We start from the raw sequence: 24,530 nt of genomic DNA on the forward strand, positions 1-24,530 counted from the left end.
AACAGACTTGGACGTAACACCTATGCATATGTATTTCGTAATTTATTGATTGGAATAACTTAATTTCCTTTACCCTAAAGACGATTTTCATAACTGTGTATTCAATATGTATATATGGTTTATGCATTTTTAACTGGTGTGCCCACCTTCCAATTATTTGTTTTGTTGAATAGTTATGAAATGTTTTTAAGAAATGTAAACCGTAGGCTGCTCCATATTTATTTAAATTATATTGAGTATTATATCTGTTTTTGAAAAATATGGAGCTCACACTGTGTTTCAGATGCCTCCTATAAACTTCAAATCATTCATTACAAGCATGCCTTGCCACTTAATTATTGTTTAGGGAGGTTGCCTGGTTTTATACCTAATTATTGCAGAAATTACTGCAACAGTTTTTCAGCATTTCCTATAACAAAGTAAACCAAAATAGCAATTCAGTTTGACTATCAGGGCTAAGCTGAGGGCACAGGTGGCCAATTTCAAGACACTGGGATAAAAAAATAAGATCAGAATGTACATGTGTCCTTTTTTGGGCAAATGGACCAGAAATACTCTGCTTCCAACACATAATGATGTTCAACGTTCTTATACTGCAATGTTGTAATGCCCTTATGTCCGTAGGACAGCTGTACTTTGTATCAGACTGACTCAAAAGATGTGCTTTAGTTCCCCAATTTCCTGAAAGAATATTGTGGAGGCAGATTCAGCTAAACATAACTAAATAGAGCTAAACCAATGAGTTTCTCTGGTGTCTTGCAAAAACAGTTAATATAAGAGAATATCATTTACATCAGTGTAATGTTTTCTTGCTAAAAACAAGAGCTACAGCCTAAATATTAAATGGTAATTGAACAGTAAAACAATATTGCTGGTGTCATAAGCATAACAGCATTACAAACATGGCACATTACATAACACAAAACAATACATTGTTTACTAGGTTTATTCTTTACAAAAACATTTATTTCAGTATTAATTTTCTCAACAAAAATATCCGATAATATACCAGTACATCATAGCAATGAGAAGCTATATTAGAAAAGTACAGTCAGGTATGCATATGTACTATAACTAAGAATGTTGCACAGCTTTAGAACTATAAAATCATATCATATGTAGCATTCCACAGCCATTTTTATTTCATAACAAGGACTTTAACAAAGAAAAATTATTACTTATTTCTCAAACTAAGCAGAAAGAGAAAGACATGTTACTCGTGTTTCCCTTTCTTCTTTTTGTCTGAGAATCTCTGTCGTGGATGCTGTCCACCTCCTCGTCCCGATTTGTTTCCTTTCGCTTTTCGATCTGTCCACGCTGGCATAGGAGGCTCAATTTCTCCTGGTCGTCCTCCTCTGTCTGGTACGCTGCCCATCAATATCTAGTGAGAACAAAGAGGAATTAGAGGCCATCTGTACTTTAAACTTACGATGTCTTCATTCAGAATCACAGGAACAGTTTTCTATCTGTGTACCTTGTAGACGGGGGTGCTTCTTCCAGCCTTGATCGGCTCGATGAGGAACTTATCCTCTCTGGCGGCGATCAGGAGAGACGAGGAGACTCGGGAGGAGCCGGCGAGAGAAGAAAGAGGAGGCACCGAGGCCAGAGCTTCGCTGCGCTCCTGTAAATAAAAATAAAAAACTGATTTAACTGGTATGTTTGTTGAGATACATTTCAACAAGAGCGGAGATGATTCGAGGATTAGTCAATTTATAGGTCTCTATCTACATAACGTTGCTCGGTCCAGCGCTTTGGTCCAGACTGAAATATCAGAGACATTGTTTTTTTAACTATAACTACATACAATTTAATCAAACCTACAGAGCAGATTGTGCAAACAGTCATGTTCTTCAGTTGTTGAAGCCCGATGACTCCGGTGATCCTGCCGGCTTTTACTGTAGTGCCACTTACATTTGATGTGTGGTTTTGAGTGAAATGTCTCAGCAACTTTTGGATGGATTGTCATGCAATTAGGTAGAGACATTCATGTTCCCGTCAGGATGAATTGTAATAACTTTGTTGATTCCTTAACTTTTCATCTAGCGCCACCACCACGGTCAATTTTGAAATTGTTTGTGACTAAATATCTGCAAAACTAATGACATTCCCATCAGCCCCAGCTGTACTTTGTGTTTGGTGTCAATTAGCACATGTTAGCATGCTAACGCGCTAAACTAAGATGGTGAACATTGTAAACATTTTACCTACTTAACTTGGACACAATTTTGCTATTTTGTTCAATTTTATAGGCAAAACAGATTCATGCATCGTGAGGGCAGACGACTCTGAATAAAACCCAACAAACAAATGATCCACTTTGCTACGACTGCTCTTAAAATAACTGAGTTGTGAACAGATGAAGTGATGTAAGAGGCCTACCTTTTGTTTCTCTCCCCATGCAAAGGACTCGAGTGTAACCTGAAAGCGTTTGATCATCATTTGTCGCCGACAGCGATAGTCCTCTGACAGAACTTGATTGATCTTTTTAACTTGCGCCTGAGAAACACAACGGTTGAAATGCTCACTTTGGAGTCGCATATGATGTGTGATGATCTGGTAAAGCTGGCAACATACCCACTGCTCTGAGCTGAGGCTGGTGTTAAGAAGCGGGTTTGTCATCGCTCCACACGGTAGACGAGCGAGCCTCGAATCCACCTGCATAAATAAAACATTTTAAAAAGCATTCAGTGCTTCTCAGTGGTCATCTCAGTCTCTCTTACAGCAAACTTACCTCATTCGACACGCCTGTAAATTGCAAGGAGGCGTCCATGTCGAGGGCATGCAGCAGTAATATCCATTCTGCCTGCGTCTCCATCTTCCTTCTGTCTTTGTCATCATCGTCTTCATCTTCCTGACAAAACTCAGTGAGTTCACGGCTGTCATCTTTAACTCGCTGCTCTTTTTCAGACTCGTCTCCGGTTGTTTTCTCCTCAGGATGCAACTCCTTATGCTTCATTATTTGAGCCGCTTGCAATTCTGATACAAGGAACTCTAAAAGGATTGAACAGTCAGTCTGAGAAGATAGCACCCTTCATTCAAACATGTTGGACAGGAAATGCACAAATCCATGGGCACTGCAATCATTAGTCACCTTAAACACACAACTCTACAACGTAAACCCACAAGACTCCTGTTGTTTCTCACCAGTGACTTTGTTGAGGATTGACGGCCCCAGCACCTCTGATGTCAGCACAGTGAGGGGAGACAACATGTTTGAGAGTAAAGTTCTCAACTCCCCCCCCAGCAAGACGTCGCCGGTCCTGCTCGAGTCTAAAAAAAAAAAAGACAAATACATTTTATTTATATACAGCACATTATAACAAGACCTTTATATTGAGATGAATGCAGCAACAAGTACAGAAGAATACCATTAACTAAGTACAACAACCAGTCTGTGCAGGACAGCAATATTTTCTATTAGAGGTAGAGTGATGTATGGGCCAACTATAAAATTGGATATTGGGTACACAATTTAGGCATCCTTGTAAAAATGTTGTTAAAAATGTGTATGTTATGTGGTTCTGTAAAACAGCAACAACATAAAATACTATCAATATCTCATTGTCAGCATTTTTGAATTTACAAATATTGATATTGGCATAAAAAAAATCCTTCATTGATTTTTTCATTTGACCATGAACATATGGTAAATATTTATATAAATAAATATATTTTTATTTATCTTTTTACACTGAGCATCTTGACACACAACAACTTTAATTCATTCAGGATGAATACACATTTAACTTATTCTATCTTAACAATAGAAGAAGAACAAATACAAAACCACTACCCTCCCAAAGAGGAGAACCACAAAAACAAACCCCAGACATAAACTACAGACACACTCACTTTAACGGACACAAAGTTTGTTTTTAAACGTGGACAACGTTGTGAAAGACCTCAGGTCATAGTGATGAGGCAGTTTATTATTTATTTATACAGAGGGTTATAACTCAAACCTTGTAGCTCCGGACAGAGAGTCGTCAGCTCTGTGGTCAGCCAGGTGAGCAGCGGACAGGGAAGCTCATCACAGGTACACCGCGCGAGGCAGGAGCTGCCCGGGTACCTGAGCAGGAAGTAGAGACGACAGGTGAAATGATCTGGTTGCTACGCACGAAGGTAAGTTGGGAGACTACGCAGCAAACAAGGAAGCAGTTACTCACCTCAAAGCTTTAATAGATGAAACTGTCCCTTCGCTCCTGTCCATTGTCACTGTAATGAGAAACAGCTGATGTAAATCTGTTACAGAAAAGCTGCTCTTCCCAACTCGTGAAAGTTCAAGCGTGTTTATAAATTGTGCTTCCTCTTTTTACATTGTTTAATGAAAGGTCGCATATCGCTACCTGCTGGCCGGAGTATGTAGTGCTTCTATAATATGTCAATAAAAATAAGAATTCATGCAACAACGAGCTTTAAAACAAGTACAAATAAATTACAAAAAAATATACAACAAAAATATGTGGAATAAGGTAAATCGAATAATTTCAATAAAAGTATAAGCAACGAATAAAAACATGTAGAAAAATACAAAATGGAAAATTGTAATAATAATAATGATCATCATGATGATGATAATAATAACGTCAATATTTCTGATAATAATCATCATATGCACATCAGCACAAGGTTACAAAGGGCTTCATTAAAACAATACAAAATAAAATGGAATAAAGTACTCAACAATAACATGAGATAAAATCAATAATTAAAAAACAGATCAAAGATGTTGGAAATAAAACAGTGCTCTTATTAATAAAGAGCTTTTTTTAAAGATCACTTTGAGAAGTTATTTAAGCTGTCACTGATACACAAGTAATACATTTAAAAAAAAGTTTAAAACTATTTTCTAAAGATGAACACTTTCCAGCCTCCTCTTGTCTGACAATACACTACTATCTCATAAACTGAAGTATTAAAACAAAAAAACAAAAAAGTGAGACTGATATAACATGCGTCACAGTTTCTTTACTTTACGAACACATCCATCAGGGTTGTGTTTCACATTTGTGTCCACCAGGAGCCACTAGAGGTCCGTGATGGGCTGGAGTATATTTACTACAACTAATGATAAAATAACACTTTGGCGTTACAACTGGCCTTCAAACACTAATTTACTCAAGTACTGCAGTGCAATATTAAGGTACTTGTACTACTTGTGTATTTCCATTCAATGCTACTTAATACTTCTAAGCCACCACATCTCAGAGGAAATATTGTACTTTTTACTTCACCTCATTTATTTGAGAGCTTTAGTTAAAACTCATAAGACAATGAAGCACTGGATAAGGTTGTTATTGGCTCCACCTCAACAACATGTTAATGCTACAGTGAAAATATCATCCAGTATATTGGGAGCTATTCTGCGTTTTACTGTGTTACTCGCTGTTAATGCATCTTGTGAAAATATGGATATATGAAATGAGTAGTAGCCAAACACAAACCCAACTTCATTTATTTCTCCCACTCTATGGATGTAATGACATCAGCCTTCATCCTCTGGTCATTGATGGACGTAATGATGGGGATCTTATTTACTGGAGGTGATCTTAGAAAATCATGATGTCCCTCACCATGTTTTGGCTCAGCTACATTATTCTCTTCATCTTCATTCTGACAAAAATGGCATTCGTTGGCACCCTCAGCACCCTCAACACCATCACAGGTGTTGCTGATGCAGGCAGAGAGCCATGCTTTTATGGTTGTCGGTTGTGCTTCGGTAGCTTTGGGTCAATTTCTTCTTCACAGCTCCTGCAGAAGCTGGTACAGCAGAAAACATTGGACTTGAGTGGTGCCATCACTGTGAGAGCAGAGTCCTCTGTGGTCTGACTCAGCAGAAGAAAAGGTCATCTTTATTTGTGGTGAAAGAAGTTGATATTCAGCTTTTAACAAATAAGACTGTCCCTTCCTCTGACACATACACACACACAAGCACGCGTGCTGCTTCATTAGCTTTGTCTGATTGTGTTGTCTCCTCTCCTTATTGAGCACAGCTTGACCACATGTGTCCCACTTGCTGCAACAATCCCCTCCATCAGCAGCCTGTAAACTGAAAAGGAACAATGAACACGGTGGCGGTGTGCATCAAGATTGAGCCTCCTCCGTTTGCCTGGCCCCTGCTGCCATATACAGAAACTGTGCCGCCCCTCGACAACAAAGGCCCTGCCATGCGTCAGGATGCTGCGTCTTTTATTCCCCCGACACTGCCCTCTGCTCCATGAAACCTTGCGGGGTGTTGACCTTTCACCTCTGGCAAGCAGCCAGACAAAGCAGCCAGACACTCCCCTCTCGGTGGACTTGTTGAGCACTTGTTGGGTGGATGGATGCATGAAACAGTGATTTCCTCACAGTCATATTCACTGCCATACGTCAAAATATCATCAATAGGCCTAAGTATTATATATTCTGGGCATCCAAAACATGTTTTTTGGTTATATGTGCAGTGAAGATCATGCAGACAGTGCAGTGTCGAAAATGTATCACTCATTTAAATATGATTCAATATATCTTGTCAGGTGATCAAGAGTTGATTAGGAGTGGGTTTTGTTGACATTTTACGACACAATATTAATATATATACATCGTTATATGATACATTTTCTTCAAAATCCATTTAGAAACTGTTTAATATATTCAGAATTAGAAAGACTGGATATTAGAAAATGTTCTGCTGACTGGACAATTAGATGTTCCACATATGTTTTAAGAGTTGGTGAAACCTTTACTTTTACTTTATTCTTATATTGCATATTTTATACTACACCAGCGAGGTGTTGATCGAATGCATCGGGTATGTTTGAGGTAATACATTGTGGTGATGTGTTTTCTGAGGAAAATATTGTACTTTGTACATTTATTTCATACATTTAGTTACTTGTTACGTTACAGATTCAGATTATTTATACAGAACATCATCACCAAAAAAGATATGATAGATTATTATGGATTACGCTACACAGCAGTATATAAGTAATTAAAATGAGCTCCACCGAGCTACAACATTAAAGTGATACATACATTAATATATGCATTATTATGATCTATTAATATAACATACATAATTCTGAATTGAACAATTCTCTACTACTTGTACTTCAGCATGTTTTTATGTTAACACTTTGTGGACTTTGTAACAGAATCATTTTCCACAGTGCTGCTGCTACTTTTACTGAATGAAAAAAAAAAGACTTCATCCACCACTCTTCACACAGGTGTTTCCATGCTTTGTGGTAATTTTCCACTACAAACCAGTGAGCGCGAGGACAGGTGTCAGTCTGTTTGGCAACAGTTGCTCAGGTGAAGCCACATCCCTCAAGAGACGCACAAGTCATGTGCTGGTGACAGACGGAGCTGCCTACCGACGCCGTGGAACCCAAACCTCAAAGCGCCACACACATCCACACTGACAGAGCACGCCGGTGTCATGGACGGACAATTTATTGGCACACGCGCGGCACTGTGTCAACGTGGTTCTGCGTCTTGTCAGTGTGTTTAAAATCTATCCCGGAGGTGTGCGTTTGTTTGAGTCACCTGTCGGTTATGGATCGACTGGATGAATGGAGCTTCAAGTCCAAGAAAATGGACCTGGAGGAGGATTTCTACTTCGACTACCGAGCGGAGGAAATGACAGATTATCAAGAGCCCGATGAACTTGTGGCTGCTTTGAAACAAAAGGAGGAAGAGGTTGTTTTGGCGGCCCAGCTGGGGAACGCATTGCTCCTGGAAAACCGTCAGCTGAAAGAGCGGAGCGACACACTTCATGAAGAGTACGCAGACGAGCTGGAGGTAAAATGAATCTGCTTTTATTGAACAGTTCAAATGATTTTCATGTACAGTGAAATCCTTCTGGTGAAATATGTGGTTATCAAAGATTTGACAACGTGGTTGCTGCTAATATTTGAAGTGAGTGGGATGTTTCCTGATTTAAAAAAAGGAAGCCAATAACAACGCTAGATATCATTTGTACCAGACAGAGCAACTTTACCAATATAAAGAATCCAGTATATTAAATAATAGGGTTTCACGAATTATACAGACCATAGATCAGCTTGTTTTTATTATGTATATGTATGTGAAATACACCCACTTGGCTGTTTCTTTATTGTTATATGTCCAAATGACAACTTCAAACACTAAATTTTGATAATAGAGAGCATCATCTGATCAAATAATAGAGGAAATACACATTGGTGGGGTGAGAAACAATAGTAACTGTACTGTATGATCTACAGCAGCAATTCAATACAGTCCAAAATACATTGTAAATCAATGTATTATATATTTATAGGGAATCCACCGAAATGTAGCTGTCATGTAAACAGGCAGAAATGTTCCATGTGAAATTGTTGCTTTACTAAACTTCCCCTTGATCAGGTCCATGCCTCTGTGCTCTGATTGCTCTCTCTCTCTTTTGTTTTGTTCACTGACCACAAAAGTATTTCTAGCCCAGAGAAACGTCTCTACTGAAATGTTTGTCAGGCAAGCGATCTTCACAGCTTGTGGAAGAAATAGTCAACCTGCTGCTGAGGAATCAAACTAGTATCACACGAACTCCCCCCGAAACATCAGCAGTTCACTTAATACACGCAGCAAACTGCAGTTATAGGGCGTCAGCAGGGAGCCTCAGAGAGGATTCTCCAAATTGAATGACTGTCTTCAAGACAACAAATCTAAAAGCAATGAAGCGAGAGACAGGTGAACGGAAGTTGTCAACAAGTTTGTATTTGTAGTGAAGCTGCACAGCATCACACACCTGAGTGGTTGCGACAGACGAAGTCACGGCCTCGTTGCTTTCCTCAGGGTGAATGCTGATGATTCAGATGTTCAATCTCATCATGTGTGACTACGACTTCAAGCAGTAATTTGCAAAGTGCAATAAAGACGTTTCTGCCTTGAAACTGATCGAATATGCTGGAGAGATAGTTTAATGAATAGATCTACTTGACTGGAATATAAGGCTGCCACTAACTATTATTTTCATACATCATAATCCGCTACTAGTCTATTTTTACCACTTAAGACAAAGACTGATGCCTCGAGATATTACTCAATTATCGAAGTAGTGGACTCATTTTCTGTCGACCGATTGATCGATTAATTGACTTATAGGTTCAGGCCTAATGGAATATATCATTCAGATTCCAGCTGTCATACATTTCCCATGATTCTTCACAGCTCTGAATGAGTCTGTTTCAAACCACACGTTGTCATTGTATCCTGTTGCTGATAAGGAGGATTTCAAACCTATGGTTGGTATAAACAGCCGTGTTGAATCAACTGTTCTCATGGATTGACGTTACTTCTTTCCCCCCCCCCCCCCCCCCCCCCGTGCAGGCGCTGGAGCAGGGCAGGCATGAGCTGAGGCTGAAGCTGGATGGCTGCCAGTCCCAGTGGGAGAGCCAGGTGTTGGACCTGGAGAGGGATGTGAGGGAGCTGAGCGCCCAGGTGGAGCGGCTCACCCGGGCCCTCAGCGAGGCCGAGAGGGACAAGAATCGAGCCCAGCTGGAGCACAGCGAGCTCACACAGCGACTCAGGGAGCAGCTCAACACTGTGAGTCCCGTACCTGGATGAAAGGCCTGTGGTTGTAGATGCTGTGTGTTTTTAATGGTATTCTGTCTGAACTAGAGGCGATAGAACTGTGGTCTTCGGTTCAAAGAAGCTCCCTGGCTGCGACAGGTGACTTGAGCCTCTGTGAAACAAACACCTGAGCTGCTGGCACTCTTGAGTCAAACTAGATAAGACGAGCTGTCACCCGATCCTCACACTGAAACACAATGTTCTCTGCAAACCGCTCGGGTATCGGTGTGACTCTGCAATCTGCCCGAGAGCAAGGCCGAACTCTCAGGCTGTTCACAGACTCGGAACAAGGCCGTGACAAAATGCTCACCAACACAGGTGTTAAAAAGGAAGAGTTTCCATCTGAGCAGCAGAGACAGAAGTTGGTTAGTCAGTAGCTATGAAACACAGCTGTTGGCTACAGGCAAATGACCCGGGCTGTTGTGGCGCAGAATGTAAACGACATGTAAACAAGAAGGGGAGGGAAAGTTAATCCCATGGTTTGATTTTAGATCCAGGACAGAGGGAGGTAGAAAAGATCTGGAAGATGCATGTTTGTTCATTTAATTATTTGTTTAGTTTCATGAGAAAAAATGCCAAACATGCTCTTTCCCCAGCTTTTCAGTTTTTAATATCATTGTAAACTGAACATCTTTCATCAGTTTTTGACTGTATAAAACAAGATATTTGAAGACTTCACCTTGGGCTTTAGTGAATTGTGCAATTTTCTGTCACGTAATATTAATAATTCATTTATTAGATAAATAGGTTATGAAAATAATCCTCCATTTCTGTCCTGCATGAGAACAGTATAATCCATTTACCCAGATCCAGTTTATTCAGTAACATGAAGTTTTAACAAGGCGCTTAGGTACAGTACAGGTGTGACGTAATTGACAAAATAACGGCTGATTCATATCATTATCAGCTGTATGTGTTCAAACATTTATGATCAGCAGTGTTCTTGAGCTCACACTGGGTGGAAAATCAAACCGGCGACACAGTATTTCACTGCCTCTTATCAGTTAACATGGAGGAGCTGATTGGATCCCACAGCGGGACACCTTTTTATTGAGCATTTTTCCAGACTGCGAAAATAGGGAATGTTTTTACGAAACATTACAGTCGCGGTGACGTGTTCCGTCACACACGGCCGATTACTCGGTAAAGCGGTTCCTTGTGCTGCAACAAACCTGAACGCAAGTTAAAAATGAATCCAAACAACTGTGTACAGCCCTCCCACGAGTCAAGGTCCGCAGAATAAGGAACTATGATTGTCTTCTCCCCCTCTGTAGCCGGGCTGAGGAAAACAGACTCCCTAGAAGTTCAGGAAAAAGTCAATTTAGATTAAAAAAGAAAGTGTTATCTCTGTTCGGGCTGTTCGGGGAGAGGGAAGTGGAGGGAATGTTTTATTTGGCATCAGACATGTTTCACTCTGGACTCTCTTCGGTTGTAAAAAGTCAGAAGAGAGGGCGAATGTGTTGCAGCAAGAAGAAGCTCCATGTCTGACGTGTCTTTACCAGACGTTGTGAAGGGTGCTGTTGTTTCTGCCGTGGTGAGTTGTGTGTGTCTTTCTGTGAATGTGTTTGTTCAGACGCTCCCACAGTTACGACTGGAACAGGGGATTTAGTTCTGTGTGCTTAATCTGTTGATTATCTTCTCAATGAATTTATTGATCGGTTACTCAGTAAAATGGCAGAATATAGTGACAGAATGCCCAATATGACATCTTTACCCAGCTAATAACACAAAACTATGATAGATATTTATTATGTTGTGATCGAAGACGAAGAAAATCAGCAAATATTCACATTTGGGACCAGAAGACCATGTTGGATCCAGTAAGTATGCATCTCACAGATTGTGAGTGTACGCTGGAGCTGATGCAGGTTTCAGAGAGCTTGAAACACGATATCCTAATTGTGAAAGTGTAACTAAAGCATGACAGGAATCTGGAGGAGGGCGTCCGTGTTATCGCACCACAGAAACCTGAGCGAGAAAGGATTCTTAATGTTTACAAGCAACAGCAAAGCTCCGACTGCGAGAGGAAAGCTTTGCTATGACTCTTCATCCTGGTGCATTTGAGGAAGCGGCTGCATTTAAAAGCAATGTTGACGTGTGCCAGTTAGTCACATGGTTCAGTGCTGACTTGTTTCGACAGCAGTTGAGGAAAGTAGATGTTAAGTGAGGTCAGAGTGTTTTCCTTCTGAGTACAATATCATTCCTGCAGCAGACGCACATTGTGGGAACACTGAAGTCAAGCAATGAGTTTGTCTTGTGTCTGATGCATGTCTTTGTTCATTCTTTCATCTACTCACTGAAGGTTAAAACAAGTAAATGTATATAATCTGAAATGTATGACATTATTTACTCTGAAGCAATGGAAAATTAGATTAGCACATTTTGCTAATTTAGTTTGACTCTTGTGCAAGAAACTGGTCCACAGCCTACCATCATATAAATAAATCTCTACTGGATAAGAAATGCCAGAATGGAGAGAGAGTATGATTGTTGGATGATAAGCTGGAAATGTTGATGATATTCACTGTTTCTTGGGGAAATAATTCAATAACATATCCTTGGAGGTAAATTCAGTATAACTATTAGTCTTATCGCAAATTTATGCTGACCAACGTTTTTCTTGATCAATAACTTTCTCAAGAAAATAGTGTAATTGAAAAAATAATTAAATAATTAAAAGAATGATTAGTTGCTGCTGTTGGCCAAGTATTTTTAACAGCAAGGGTGTAAATTAAATATTTGGAGTGTTTTCTTGTCTTTCTGTGACTGAAAACGCGTTACCTTTTTACCTCCTGCTTTCCACCCAATGTCACACGATCACCTTCCCTGGCCTTGGATCAGCGTGTGTTATTGAACGACTGTGACAAATCTCTTTCCGTTATTGTAAAAGGAGATGTTTGAATTGAGGCGAGCCCCCGTGACCTGTGCTCCTTCTACCAGCGTCACGCAGCTCATGGACAAAAAGGGAGAGGTATAAATCTTTCATTTGCTCCCTTGTATCCCATCATCCCAGGGGAAAGCCATCTTTTCTGTGTGCTCCACGAGGGGCTAGGCTGTAACTGGGGTCAGCTGTTAGATACCTCAGCGTTTGGATCGGGGGAGGCCTGAGGCTTTGGGGGGGGCCATGTTAGGGGATATCAGCTTTGTGTCTCTACCAAATGGAGCGTCCTCCTTCCATTGGTGCTTCTCAGTGGGTCGCTGCCTCTTTTGTGGAGAAGGGGCCCGTGTTGACGAGACAAGGCAGCGGCAATGACGACTCACGGTCTCAAACTGTCATCTTTAATGTCCCCCCTCCTCATCATCGTGTGTCTGCATGCCATGTTTTGTTTTTGTCCATTAGTGCCGGTTTTACTCTTGTGTGTCTCTCTCACACACACACACACACACACTCATTTTAGACTTGCGCCTGCCTCACTTCCTCTGTACACTCCTACAAACACGTACACACAAGCTGTCCCCCTCTGCTTCCCCCTCATGGTGTCCACGTTTATCCTCGGCCACATTGTTGTCTAATGTGGCGTGATGATGTCACAGACACAACCAAGATGCTCTCTGCTGCAGAGGCCGGCCTTTAATCTCGTATTATGTGGCGGTGATGGGACCTGACAGGGGCCCACCAAACTGCTGAGTAAGGCGAACTGAGGGTCTCGGACCATGACGGGAGGGGGGGGGGGGGATTGGGAGAGCGATGGGTCGGTGTTGATCACTCCAAAAATCCCTTCGTTTTAGTCTCTTCATGTCTCAAATTCTTGTGTTTGAGAGATACGCGTTGAGAAAGTATCTGATGACAAAACATAGAAATCATTGTTTAACACTTAATATGACACGTGGTTTGTCAATGATTGGTTAATCATTTCTGATCTTTTCACGGATGAGTGATCACAAGAGTCGTGTTGCTGTTTGTTTGTGGTTTCCAGCTCTTTTGGCTTTTGACCTCTTAAGAAAAGTGGAATTTGAGATTTAAAAAAAAAAAAATCTTTTTTTTGCATTTTCGCCTTCATTGGAAATTTTGACAACTAGGAGGTAGACAGGAAACAAGGCCGAACATGTTGAATGTATTTTCATCCTCAGGAAAGATTTTTGTTCTTATTTAAAATCCTACTTTGTTTATATGCAAGTTTGATAGCTGGCATGTTGCCTCATTCGACAATTGTCAATCAGTTGAGTAGAGTGAAACCATGGGCAGGATTGTGCATCGTGTTGCTGCGTGCTCCTTGTATTTGTATATGTGATACAAACCGGTCAAAGCCTCCACAGGGTCAATATGTACATGGAAAATGTATTTATAAATTATTTTATTATTAAGCAAAAATTTAAAATGGTAAAAAATAAACAAAGTTTTGCCTTTCTTATCCCTTTAATCATCTTGTGACTCTTCCTATTTTATCTTTAGACCCCCACTCGAGGTCACTGGGTTCCCAAACTGGGAATATTGTAACCATGAGCAGTTCTTCTGAAGGCAATACAAAAACAAACATCTATCATTCTCCTTGTGCTGCATGGCCCGCAGCAAAAAACACACAAAACACATGTTGAATTTTAGTCACCTAATCCCCACCGTTCAGTGAGGTATCATATTGTGCTTCTACTCATCTGGGTGCAGGTTACAGGATTTATTCCTGCAATATATTTGGCTATTTTAAGATTTAAGAATGTGGCCTCAATTCTCTTAAAGTTCATCCCTCAGGAAAGCTTTGTTTTGGAGTTTCAAGTCGGCAGCTAAAAATGCATGATTCCACTTTTCTGAGTGAACTTTGAGTAAACAAAATGCACAAAGAAGGCTTACCTGCAGACTCAAAAGCCAGCTTTTCTTTCACTCCATTTGTGAATCTCATGTCTATGTTTTCTCTCTGGTGTGTTTTTCATTGTGTAGGCGATGGAGGTTGAGCGAGCCATGTCCAGTGAGCTGCAGACTCTGAAACAGGAGCTGCAACAAAAAGGAAGCCACAACCGGCCGCAGGACGAGGAGCTGATCAGTGCCATGAGGGAGCAGGTAGCTGCCGGGCCGTTTACTGGATATGTACCTCTAAATGCTGCAACCAAACCAAAGCTAATCCTAAATGTGAAAAGGGTGATCAAAGTACAATGTTTCCAGACTTGAGAGCATCATGTACTCTCACAAACAGGATGACCAGAACTCGCAGTACCAGCATGTCTCTGTGTGTTTTCCTATTACATTTCCTGTCAAAAGTCTTGATTGTGTTGCCAGCTGCTGCATGTTCATGTATTTAGTGTCACTTAGAGAGGAACATTTTGCTGTGTGTTGTCCAATACATGAAAAACATAATTCAACACAAGACACAATTTCAAAGTAAAATATGAACATGAAGTACAGGTAGCAAACAAATATGTACACATAAAGGACACTGTCGAAATAAAGTAAACAGAAAAGGGTACAAAGAAAAAGTACAACCGAATACAACAAAATTGAGGCATTTCATTTTTACTTCCTGTCATGTTTCTTACTTTATATAAATTTTTAAAAATGAGAACTTTATCATTATTGGTCCTTTCGATTATAGATTCAAAAAAGGCAATCTCGTCATTCATTTTACTCATTTAGCAAAGTCGAGCTTTGTCTGAGAACCATCCTTCAAAAGCCAATGTAAGTCTGACTTATTCTGTGGATATACCTTGTGGTGGAAGAGGCCAGCTGTCTCCTAATAAACACAGCCGGGGAGATTCTGATAATTTCTTATGCAACCACCCTTTAACACTTTTAGTTACTGATTTCCAGAGAAGAGTAACTAAGGAACATTCGCACAACAAACAATGTTTTGTTTTTTCATGGAAAGTAAAGTCAAGTGAAAAAAACTTCCAAATGTTCTTGGTACCTCTCCAGACACACATATCATTTGATTTGATACGGTGTGAGGCAAGGGCGTAGTGGGAGTTAGTTTTCTTTTCCGAGAAGAAATAACTTTTTTTTAAATCCCATTCATGAGTGTTTGTGTCTTTAGGTGCTGCGTCTCACCCAGAAGGAGCAAGTGCTGGGGGAGCGTTTGGAGAGTGTGTGTCACGAAAACACTGAGCTGAGGGCGAGTTTGGCCTCTTTACACACACGCCTGGCTCTGCATGACCAACTCAACCAGCAGCACAGCCAACAGGTACATAGACGAGGCAACACAAACCGGCTCAGTGCGGTTAGTGTATGAATGAAAGGGCCTTCAACAACAAAGGGGTTTTCTGCTCCCAGCCCGCCGGCCTGGGTTTCGGTGTGATTGTGTAGAGCATTGCTAGACAATCACCTCATCCCCGTCATTGTCACCGTCACTCGCAAAGCTGGATTCCTCTCGTCTTTATTTACTTTCGTGTTGGGCTGGAATCTGGCACGTTAGGACTGAATGTTTGCAGTAAAAAGTCTCACGACGGATTTTTTAAAAAGCACATATGTCTTTGGGTAAAGGTGTGTTTGCGTTATCATATTCATCTCTCTGTTTAGCATCAATGCGATGGGAAGATTCATAATGTCTTATCTCTATCAGTTGTTGCTTACTTTAGATCCATGTTTGTGCCTGCAGGTGTGGTCTCCATGTCCGCGTGTGTGCGTGTGTGTGTGTGTGTGTGTGTGTGTGTGTTCACACGCCTCCTTGTGTTTTCAGCTAGCCGGGGCGTTGCAGGAGGTGGAGGCGGCGCGGGGTCGCTCACAGCAGCTGCAGGTCCAGGTGGAGGAGCTTCAGGAGGAGGTGTCCCTGCAGGAAGGCAGGAGCCAAGGAGACGCCTCCCTGCTGTCCGAGCTGGAGAGCAGCCTGGAGACGGCAGGGCTAGGAGTCAGCAAAGAAGAGGTACTAAAGCAGATTACTCTCCAGCACTGCCAGACTACGGTGTTTTAAACCTTCAAGCCGGAACGGTAGAAAGATTTGGCTGTCAGGGAATTCAGATAAAAAAATAAAGGGGAACTCAACACCGACTCTTTACACATAAAAAAGCGCTCAGTAAATGAGTGTAGTTTCAAATAGTTCTTATAACACAGTTACCACGAATGCTGCAGAGTAATGGTGTAAAACAGAAGTAGGAAATACTCAGTTCATCTGAACGACACAACCAGCCTGAAGGACGAGGCCGAGCCGCTGTAAATCAAGCACAGTAGTTGGTTGTGGTCTCGTTGTACTGTAGTCCTGCCAACATTGAGTCACGTGTTTTGAGGGGAAATTGTTTTCCTGTGATGACTGGAAACGGGAATATGAAAGAATGTCTTTACTGGAAGACTTGTACAGTGCGATAACAGAAAAGTGTCAGCAGAAAGAAACATTATCTAAAAGTTACATTTTATGAAACCTGTGTAAATGCTATTGCAGAGAGAAGAACAAGTTCTCTCGCACAGTGTGACTTGACATGAGAACAGACAGGATGAGGTGTGCAGGTCCTTATTTACAGTGTGACAACGCCACAAAGAAACATTAGATGAGACTTGTTGCTTTGACTTGTGCCTGAGAGAGAGAACAGGAAAACGGACTGACCGTGAAGCAAAGTCTTCGAACGCTCACGCTCTGGGTGTCTACTGTTGTTGTTTGGTTCCAAGCAGGAAAATGTGATGTATAACTGCACTCATGAGTCATTCACTACGTTTCCTGTTTGTCACAGCCACAACGTTGGAGAGTTTTGGACTTTCAGCACATGATTACGCTCTTTTAACGCATCATAGGAAATCATATGATCATCGTTTTTACTGCATGAAGATCGGCCTCAAGATATCTTTGTTGAGTCATCGTGAGATCAGTATCATCGCGTGATATATATATATATATATATATATATATATATATATATATATATATATATATATATATATATCTCGATAGATAGATAGATAATCTCATGAGGTAATGCTTGCACCTCCCAGTGTGTAAATAATTGATGTCACTCAAGAAGCATCACGCTCAAAGGAGAAGGGGGAGAGAAATACCACGTTTTTGAGTGAAGGCGTACTTTTCATTCAAACACGTTAGCTCTTTCAATGTATTCCAGATCCACAGTAGCAGCCTCTTATGACAAGTGAGAGCAACTCAACACTTGTATACACAGACGGTTAATCAACACAAATTTAACATGCCTCCTCTTCTGCTCCACTTAGATTACACAAGAAATGGGGTCCATCCTTCAGTTACTGCTCCCACTGACCCAGAAACTGAACGGCTCAGCGAGGTCAGAGGTCGTGGATCAACAGGAAGACCTGCACGCGATGCTGCATCGGCTGAAGGGAGTGGCCCAAACCCTGGCACTGACAGCCGGCCCTCAGGTGAGCCACAGAATGAGCGAGTGGAGCAGGAGAGGAAACGCAATACAAAAGGCTGACCTTGTTCTTTTAAATCAAAGTAGGACACGGTGGCTTTTTATGATCCAGAAAAACGCAACAAACCTGAAAGTGGAATAACTTTGCCATTATTAGACATTAGTCTCCTTATATACCACTTTGATCAATTAATTCATGGATGGCCTCTCTAGCCCCCTGGCGGCTGTTAGAAGCACCGTAGTGTCGTCACACTGAACCATTCTTAGGAAGTGTGTGTGTCCTTTTTATGCAATGGATGCCAATTAATTGTTTCAATTGCTGCTTTGCTGAGCATCTATTTGGCACAAGCAAGCATTTACAATTGTCCCGTTGTGTGTCATGGCGTTCAGACAACAGGAATTTACCAGTGTAACTAAATATTCCCGCTCTCCCCATTCCTGCATCGGAGCACCTTGCAAATAGGCCAACACAACAGAAGCTCCTTTTTGGTGTAAATCTCTGTGAAATGCACGGCCGACACCTGATCTCTTTGTTGATGTCTCTGTTCCAGGAGCTGAATCGAGCTTTTGTCAACAGGACGGGCGATCAGTGTGGGAATCCGAGCGCAGCACAGGAGCTGAGAGATCAGGTAACCCAGTGATGAACACGTCTGTCAGAGAGGAGCAGCGCACATAGCGGCCCATTATTTTAGGTTGCGTCATTGCAGACCTTGCTGCTCTCACTGTAATCCATCTTAGTGTCGTAGACAGATTCAGTGACATTTTAGAGCATTTCTGTTATTTTATCACTTTTGCAACAATCTTTATTTGGCTCTTTGTAAGCTCCAGAGGAATCAAAAGATTCAACTTTATTCTGTATAATGTAACATGTCAGTGCAACAACGGAGCCTTTATTACATATAAAGAGGGGATATGTGCAGTACGTTTCACACGGTGGTCTAAACACAGTTGATGTCTTCTTCCTCTAGAACGTCCAGCTGCAGCAGGAAACCGCTGACCTGAAACAGAAGCTGCAGGAACAGGCTGAAGTCGTCCAACAGGCCATCAGAGACCGAGATGAAGCCATAGCCAAGTGAGGACCTTGTTTTTTTCCCCCCCTCAATATTCTCCCTTGACAGCGTTTGTTTTACAAGAACAGCTGTTATGTTTGATAGAATAATTCTGCAAATCTTGGGTGATTACATGTGTTGCAAACAGTGCTTGAAGGGGAATAGAAACAAGTGCCAGTATGTGGCATCTGTATCAGCAATCACTATTACATTCTGAATTTCTACAGTGAATGAAAGATACTAGGAGGTATTGGGTTTGGGCTCTTCCCTTAAGAAAATCTGTAAAAGTATTTTTACTTAAAACTAAGCAAGGTAATTTTTGACCATTATTATTACTATAGATAACACACCAAAAGAGTAAACTTGCTGGCTCTGCATGATTGTGATTGTGAAGAGAATTTGATATGGAAAGGACAGAAAAGAGCTCACTTTGAGCACTGTTTGTAAAACAAAAAGAGACACAATTCATGGTTTTCTTACAGATGGCTTCTCTTGCAGCCATAGTTATGAGTTTGAATATATTCTTGTATATACGACCGTGATGTGACTAAAGAGGTTTCATAATTTCTTGGTAGGAAAAACCTGATGGAGGGCGAGTTGCTGAGAAGTAAAAACGACATGATGTTTCTCAACAACCAGTTATTAGAAGCCATCCAACGTAAACTGGAGCTGTCACAGGAGCTGGAGGCCTGGCAGGTGAGATCCCCTTTTCTCTCTGTAGAGCGTTTTTGTCCATCGCATTCAGTCTACTGCACCTCAACCCATCTCTCATGCTGTCTCTTTGTTCCAAACGGCCTTGGAATCTTTTAGCACATCTCCTGCTTAATGAAAAACATGACTATGAACCAAAATATTTCAAATCATGAAGATCGGCATCAAACTAAAGTTTGAGTGAGAGTTTGAAAAGACGGGAGGGAGGTCCGGGACAGATCGGCCGTATCGCTCTCAGCTCTGTCAGTTTGGAAGAATATGAGCAGCAGGTGATTCTGTCAGCGAGTCCTTCTGCTGCTGATGCGCTTATACGCAGAGAAGAGCCATCTGCCGGAGGTCATGATCTCTAGCGTTTGGTTGAAGATAATGCAGATAATATTTTGATGTTAGCTGAAAACAGAAGTGTATATAATTATCTTCAACAATCAGGACAAATTATCTGTCAACATACTCATTTCAATTTCTCTCATTGTTAATAAATCCTGTGAAAAAACAAACCAGACATGTGTTAATCTCTCAATACTCCATCTCTATGGCTCTCAGCTTTGTTCCCATTGGGACATATGAGACAGAGGAAGCTACTGGTACAGTATATCAGAGTTTGGCTACGGAGACGATACTTGTTCATAGATCAATTCATCGTTGGTTGCGGTCTTTTCATGGGATTTGTTGACAATAAGAAATATACAGAATATTGCTTAACTTTTCCTCTAAGTGCAATCAAAGTACATTGATGGATCCTTGTCAAGAGAAATGCATAAAACACCACTGAGCAGTGACAAATAAGGGCACATTGTTAACAACCAAGCAGTGTTTGAATCTGATACAGTCATATAACTCTACTGCATATAGTGAGTTTGAATGATATAAGGGCAGTGTCGATATTGTTGAGTCACTGCTCCTCAGACTGATTCATCGCTTCCTCCCCATCTTTCCTCAGGACGACATCCAGATCATCATCAACCAGCAGCTCAGGTCCCAGCAGCAGATGGAGCATCCTCAGAAGAAGTCCACCTCCAACGGCATGTCCTTCTTCCGCAGGCCCAGCAAGACGGCCTCCACCTGGTCACGCCAGCCCTCCTCCTCCTCCTCCTCCTGGAGTTCAGATGCTAATCAGGGCAAAGGTCAATCCCCCTGGAGGGACTGGTTAAGACGGGGGAAAGTGGCAAACAATGGACAGTGAGTGCTATACCCACCTCCTGAGTGCTGAGGAGAGGATGTACCAGGAGGATGGGTCAGAGGGAAGTCACAAGTGCAGCTTCCAGTACATCATGTGTGGTGAAGAGAAGCCATAAAGACACTTGTAATTCAGCGATGAACAACAGAGCCACTGCGGACAAAGACTTGTCAAATTGGTCCTGAATCGTACACATTTCATTGAGAGGCTGAGCCTTCCTAAAACCTAAATTGTGACAACACAAATTTTTCACAATTACATTCGAGGGTTTGCTTGAGACTGTAAATATTGTGCCTTATTTCATAATGTTGTGAATGTCTGTCTGAGACTATATATGGTAGGTGTAGATCAATGGAGAGTATTTGTTCAGATCATTTAATGTCACAGATCAAAGAGTGAGAGAGAAGTAGTGTCAGGAAAGAAACGATCAAACAGTGCATTTGTGATCGTGCTGAATTGTGACTTGGCATACCAAGTTTGATGTGAGAAGTTTCGGCTTTGCTCAAAAGCTAAATATGTGAAAATGTTCATTGTACAAGAAACACTGTATGTCTTTGTGTACACTGAGATAGCTGTTATTTTTTACAAATTAGTTTTTGTTCTGTGAAGGATGACTTTGTGTGGTATGAATATGTGTATCGCTGACACATGTATGTTCTGTGACTCGATGTTCAAAATTAAAGCTGCTCAGTACACACCGGGTTGTTCCCTGAACTGTCTGAATGACCACATCTGGAATCATTTCATAAACACATCAAATTATCCTTATAGGTTTTGAGTGTTAGTGTTCAGATTAAAAATGTCTTCAATTTAGAGAGTTACAATACAAAGAGTTACTTTACAATGCCAAAATGCACCACTGGCCCCAGTATGACCATGCACTGAGATTGTGTGACAAATACACAAATTGAAAACAAGTGTATTTGCCTTGTGTGAGGTCCAAAGAAAGATGGACGTAGATGAGTTTGAAAGAAGGAGAGTATGAAAACAAAACAACTGAAGACTGTGGAAGACATTTCAAGTTACAGTAATGAGAATGAAAGAGAAATCCACTTGGCTGGAATAAAATTGACAGGGAGCAAGAACAGATGGACGATGTGGATCCAGTTATTGTTAAAAGAAGAGGTTTAATTATTGTTCACCTGAATGACCCAGGTGTGCAGGGAATTAAAAGGTCAGGCAGGGAGCCAATCCATTAACTGTACAGTATGTATGTAGTGCATTAGGTCATTGTAACCCATATTCCAATGCAAATACCGAGGAGACACTGGCACCATCAAACGTTTTTATTAAAGGAAACAAACAAAATGATTAAACAGGGTGTATGTTAAAAGATGAATTAATTAAAAGGCAATTTAAGTAAAACATGTAACTCAGGCCGAAGATTAGTCAGAGGGCCTTTAAGTATCTATTTAAGTATTGTAACAGCTTTAAATTCAACCATTTGTGTATGTATATATGTATATGCATTATTTGTTTATTTTTAAAGTCTTTGTCCAAGTACACACAATCAAACTACAGCTTCATACACAGGAGCGGCAGATGCAGTCTGTTGCTGCCCTCTGCTGACGGTCAGCACACATGATGAAGCGGTCAACTGACCTCACACAGCCAGCGCATTTTTATTCTCAACAAATTACACTTATTGAGTTCTGAATACAAGTGCTTGCAAATCGATATATTATTAATAATATTTTGTTGAAAACATTTTTACTAAATTTTGTTGATTTTCTAAAAAGGGCCAGAAATGAATCTCAGATATTTTGCTCATGATGGTGTGTACATAATACGATAAGATAAAATAAGATTATTGATTTACAGTGGCGGAATTTGTTTTTTCCAGCAACACAAAGACAGCAGTAGTACAAATAAATAGACAGTAAAAGAAAAAAATAATAATGGGTATAAAAAAAGCTAAAATAGTAATAAAATACAAAATAGAAAACTATACAACACCATATGTAGACACAAGTTGCAAGGTAGTGTGACAGTAGTGTGATATACTGTATATACGTATAGTAGCAGTACTATAACAGCAGCAGTCAGCAAATCTATGCTAACTGTGTACATCTACATTCACTCCTTATGTACATACTAATATGCATGTGTATCAGACTTTAGTGTGTGCATTTTTTTTCCTCGTCCATTTTTTATTAAATGTTTATTGTATTTATTAGACATACATTTTAAATGCTTATTTTCTGTATGTTTTTATATTTAAGTGTATTTATTTACTTTATTTTGTGTTTTATTTACTTTATTTTATGTTTCCTTTTATCATAGGTTTGGGATATTATCATTAAAATGTCATTATCACTATTTTGATTGAATATATATTTAAGTTCATGAATATATATTTAAGTTCATGTATTGTCATATTAATGCTTATTGTCATTATTATTATAATAAGCATTAATATGATAATACCAAAAATAATCTTTACAAAAAACAGAAAGAATCAATGTACACCAGACTGATATGTTTTAGTAGTAGTGGACTACTTTGTTTGTCTGTAACATAGAGTGGTAGAGTGGAAGTAGTCTTGTCTAATAGCTATATATAATATAACTCTTATATTCCTCTTTCACAACTATAAAGAATAATGTATATCCACAGTTATTTACTAAGAATATAGTTCAAACGTTGGATATAAATACATTATTCTTTCAAACTATTATTTAGAGTTGCATGTATTCACTTTCTATAACACAGTGACACAGAGAGGTTGGTTTATTAAACCGTTTTTAATAATATTTTCATGTTTTGTAAACTTACTCAGCAACCAAGACACTCCGTCGAGGAATCGCCGAGGGTGAAGGAGGACGTCATCAGTGTGCGACGAGACCAGAGAAAGAAAGTTTGTTGGAAAAGTGGTGGAGTACGAAAAGAGAACAGAATTGTGTGGTTGAGCAACAACTGTACCGTGAATGCAGATATCATGGGTGATAGTTCAGATGGTGAGAATGATAACATGACATGAAGCTAACAGAAAGAAGAGAAAGGGGAGCGGCAGTTCAGGCCGCTCCGGAAGTGAGTTTGGCGAGGAGAGTAAAAAAGTGAAGGCTACTAGATCAGGTGTGGGGAAGGAGGATGACTCAACTGAATGGAAAGTTGTGATTGCGTTTAAGAATGAAGGGGCCCATTATCACCCGTTAAAACTGACAAAGGCAATAGAGAAGGAAATAGGGAAGATTAAGTTTGCCAAGTTTTTAAGCAACAGGCGTCTTTTGATCTTTGCTACAGATCAAAGGCAACGAGAGAAGATCCTCGGAGCTGAAACTTTGAATGGAGACAGGATCTGCTGTCATATTCCTGGGAGCGTTTCAAAGCTGAGAGGTGTTATACAGGATGTGCCATTGTCAGTGTCCATAGATGAGATAATTCAGGAAGTGAAAGGAGGAAAGGTAGTGAAAGCTTCCAGACTGCAAATAAATCGAAATGGAAGGAAAACTGACAGCCTATCAGTGCTGCTGGAGTTTGAAAATATCTTGTCTAAGAAAATAAGAATAGGATATATGAGCTATGATGTAAAAGAGTTTATTCCAGCTCCTTTAAGACGCTTCAAGTGTCAAAGAATGGGACATACTGCAGGGCAATGTAAGGGTAAGCAGAGATGTGCAAGATGTGGAGGCGAGCATGAATACGGAAAATGTGGTCAAGATGTAAAAATGAAATGTTGTAACTGCGGCGGTGAACACAGTGCTGCTTTTGGAGGATGCCCAGTTCAAATACAAGCAAAAGAAGTGCAGAAATATAAAATACTTAATCAAGTGTCTTATGCGGAA

The 24,530-nt window shown here is 40.5% G+C and overlaps 2 protein-coding genes across 2 annotated transcripts; one reads left to right on the forward strand and one right to left on the reverse strand.

Annotated features, from left to right (window-relative positions):
• Positions 1 to 944: 944 nt before the first annotated feature.
• LOC306779953 (protein FAM98B) lies at positions 945 to 4,301 on the reverse strand. Its single transcript, XM_079272083.1, has 8 exons — positions 4,167 to 4,301; positions 3,963 to 4,069; positions 3,145 to 3,270; positions 2,732 to 2,991; positions 2,575 to 2,655; positions 2,380 to 2,496; positions 1,475 to 1,621; positions 945 to 1,381 (listed from the first exon to the last, which is right to left on the reverse strand). Exons 1-8 carry the CDS (start codon positions 4,208 to 4,210, stop codon positions 1,214 to 1,216), a joined length of 1,050 nt encoding a protein of 349 aa, XP_079128209.1. The 5' UTR covers positions 4,211 to 4,301; the 3' UTR covers positions 945 to 1,213.
• A 3,238-nt stretch (positions 4,302 to 7,539) lies between these two features.
• On the forward strand, positions 7,540 to 21,375 carry LOC306780169 (BICD family-like cargo adapter 2; the record flags this gene model as incomplete). The annotated part of the gene is made up of 10 exons (XM_079272425.1): positions 7,540 to 7,785; positions 9,334 to 9,549; positions 14,450 to 14,569; positions 15,537 to 15,683; positions 16,179 to 16,361; positions 17,651 to 17,815; positions 18,360 to 18,437; positions 18,777 to 18,880; positions 19,433 to 19,553; positions 20,509 to 21,375. 10 exons carry the CDS (start codon positions 7,540 to 7,542, stop codon positions 20,749 to 20,751), a joined length of 1,623 nt encoding a protein of 540 aa, XP_079128551.1. The 3' UTR covers positions 20,752 to 21,375.
• Positions 21,376 to 24,530: the final 3,155 nt, after the last annotated feature.

The sequence above is a fragment of the Melanostigma gelatinosum genome (genome assembly GCF_949748355.1).
Source record: "Melanostigma gelatinosum genome assembly, chromosome: 7".
Taxonomy (NCBI): Eukaryota; Metazoa; Chordata; class Actinopteri; order Perciformes; family Zoarcidae; genus Melanostigma; species Melanostigma gelatinosum.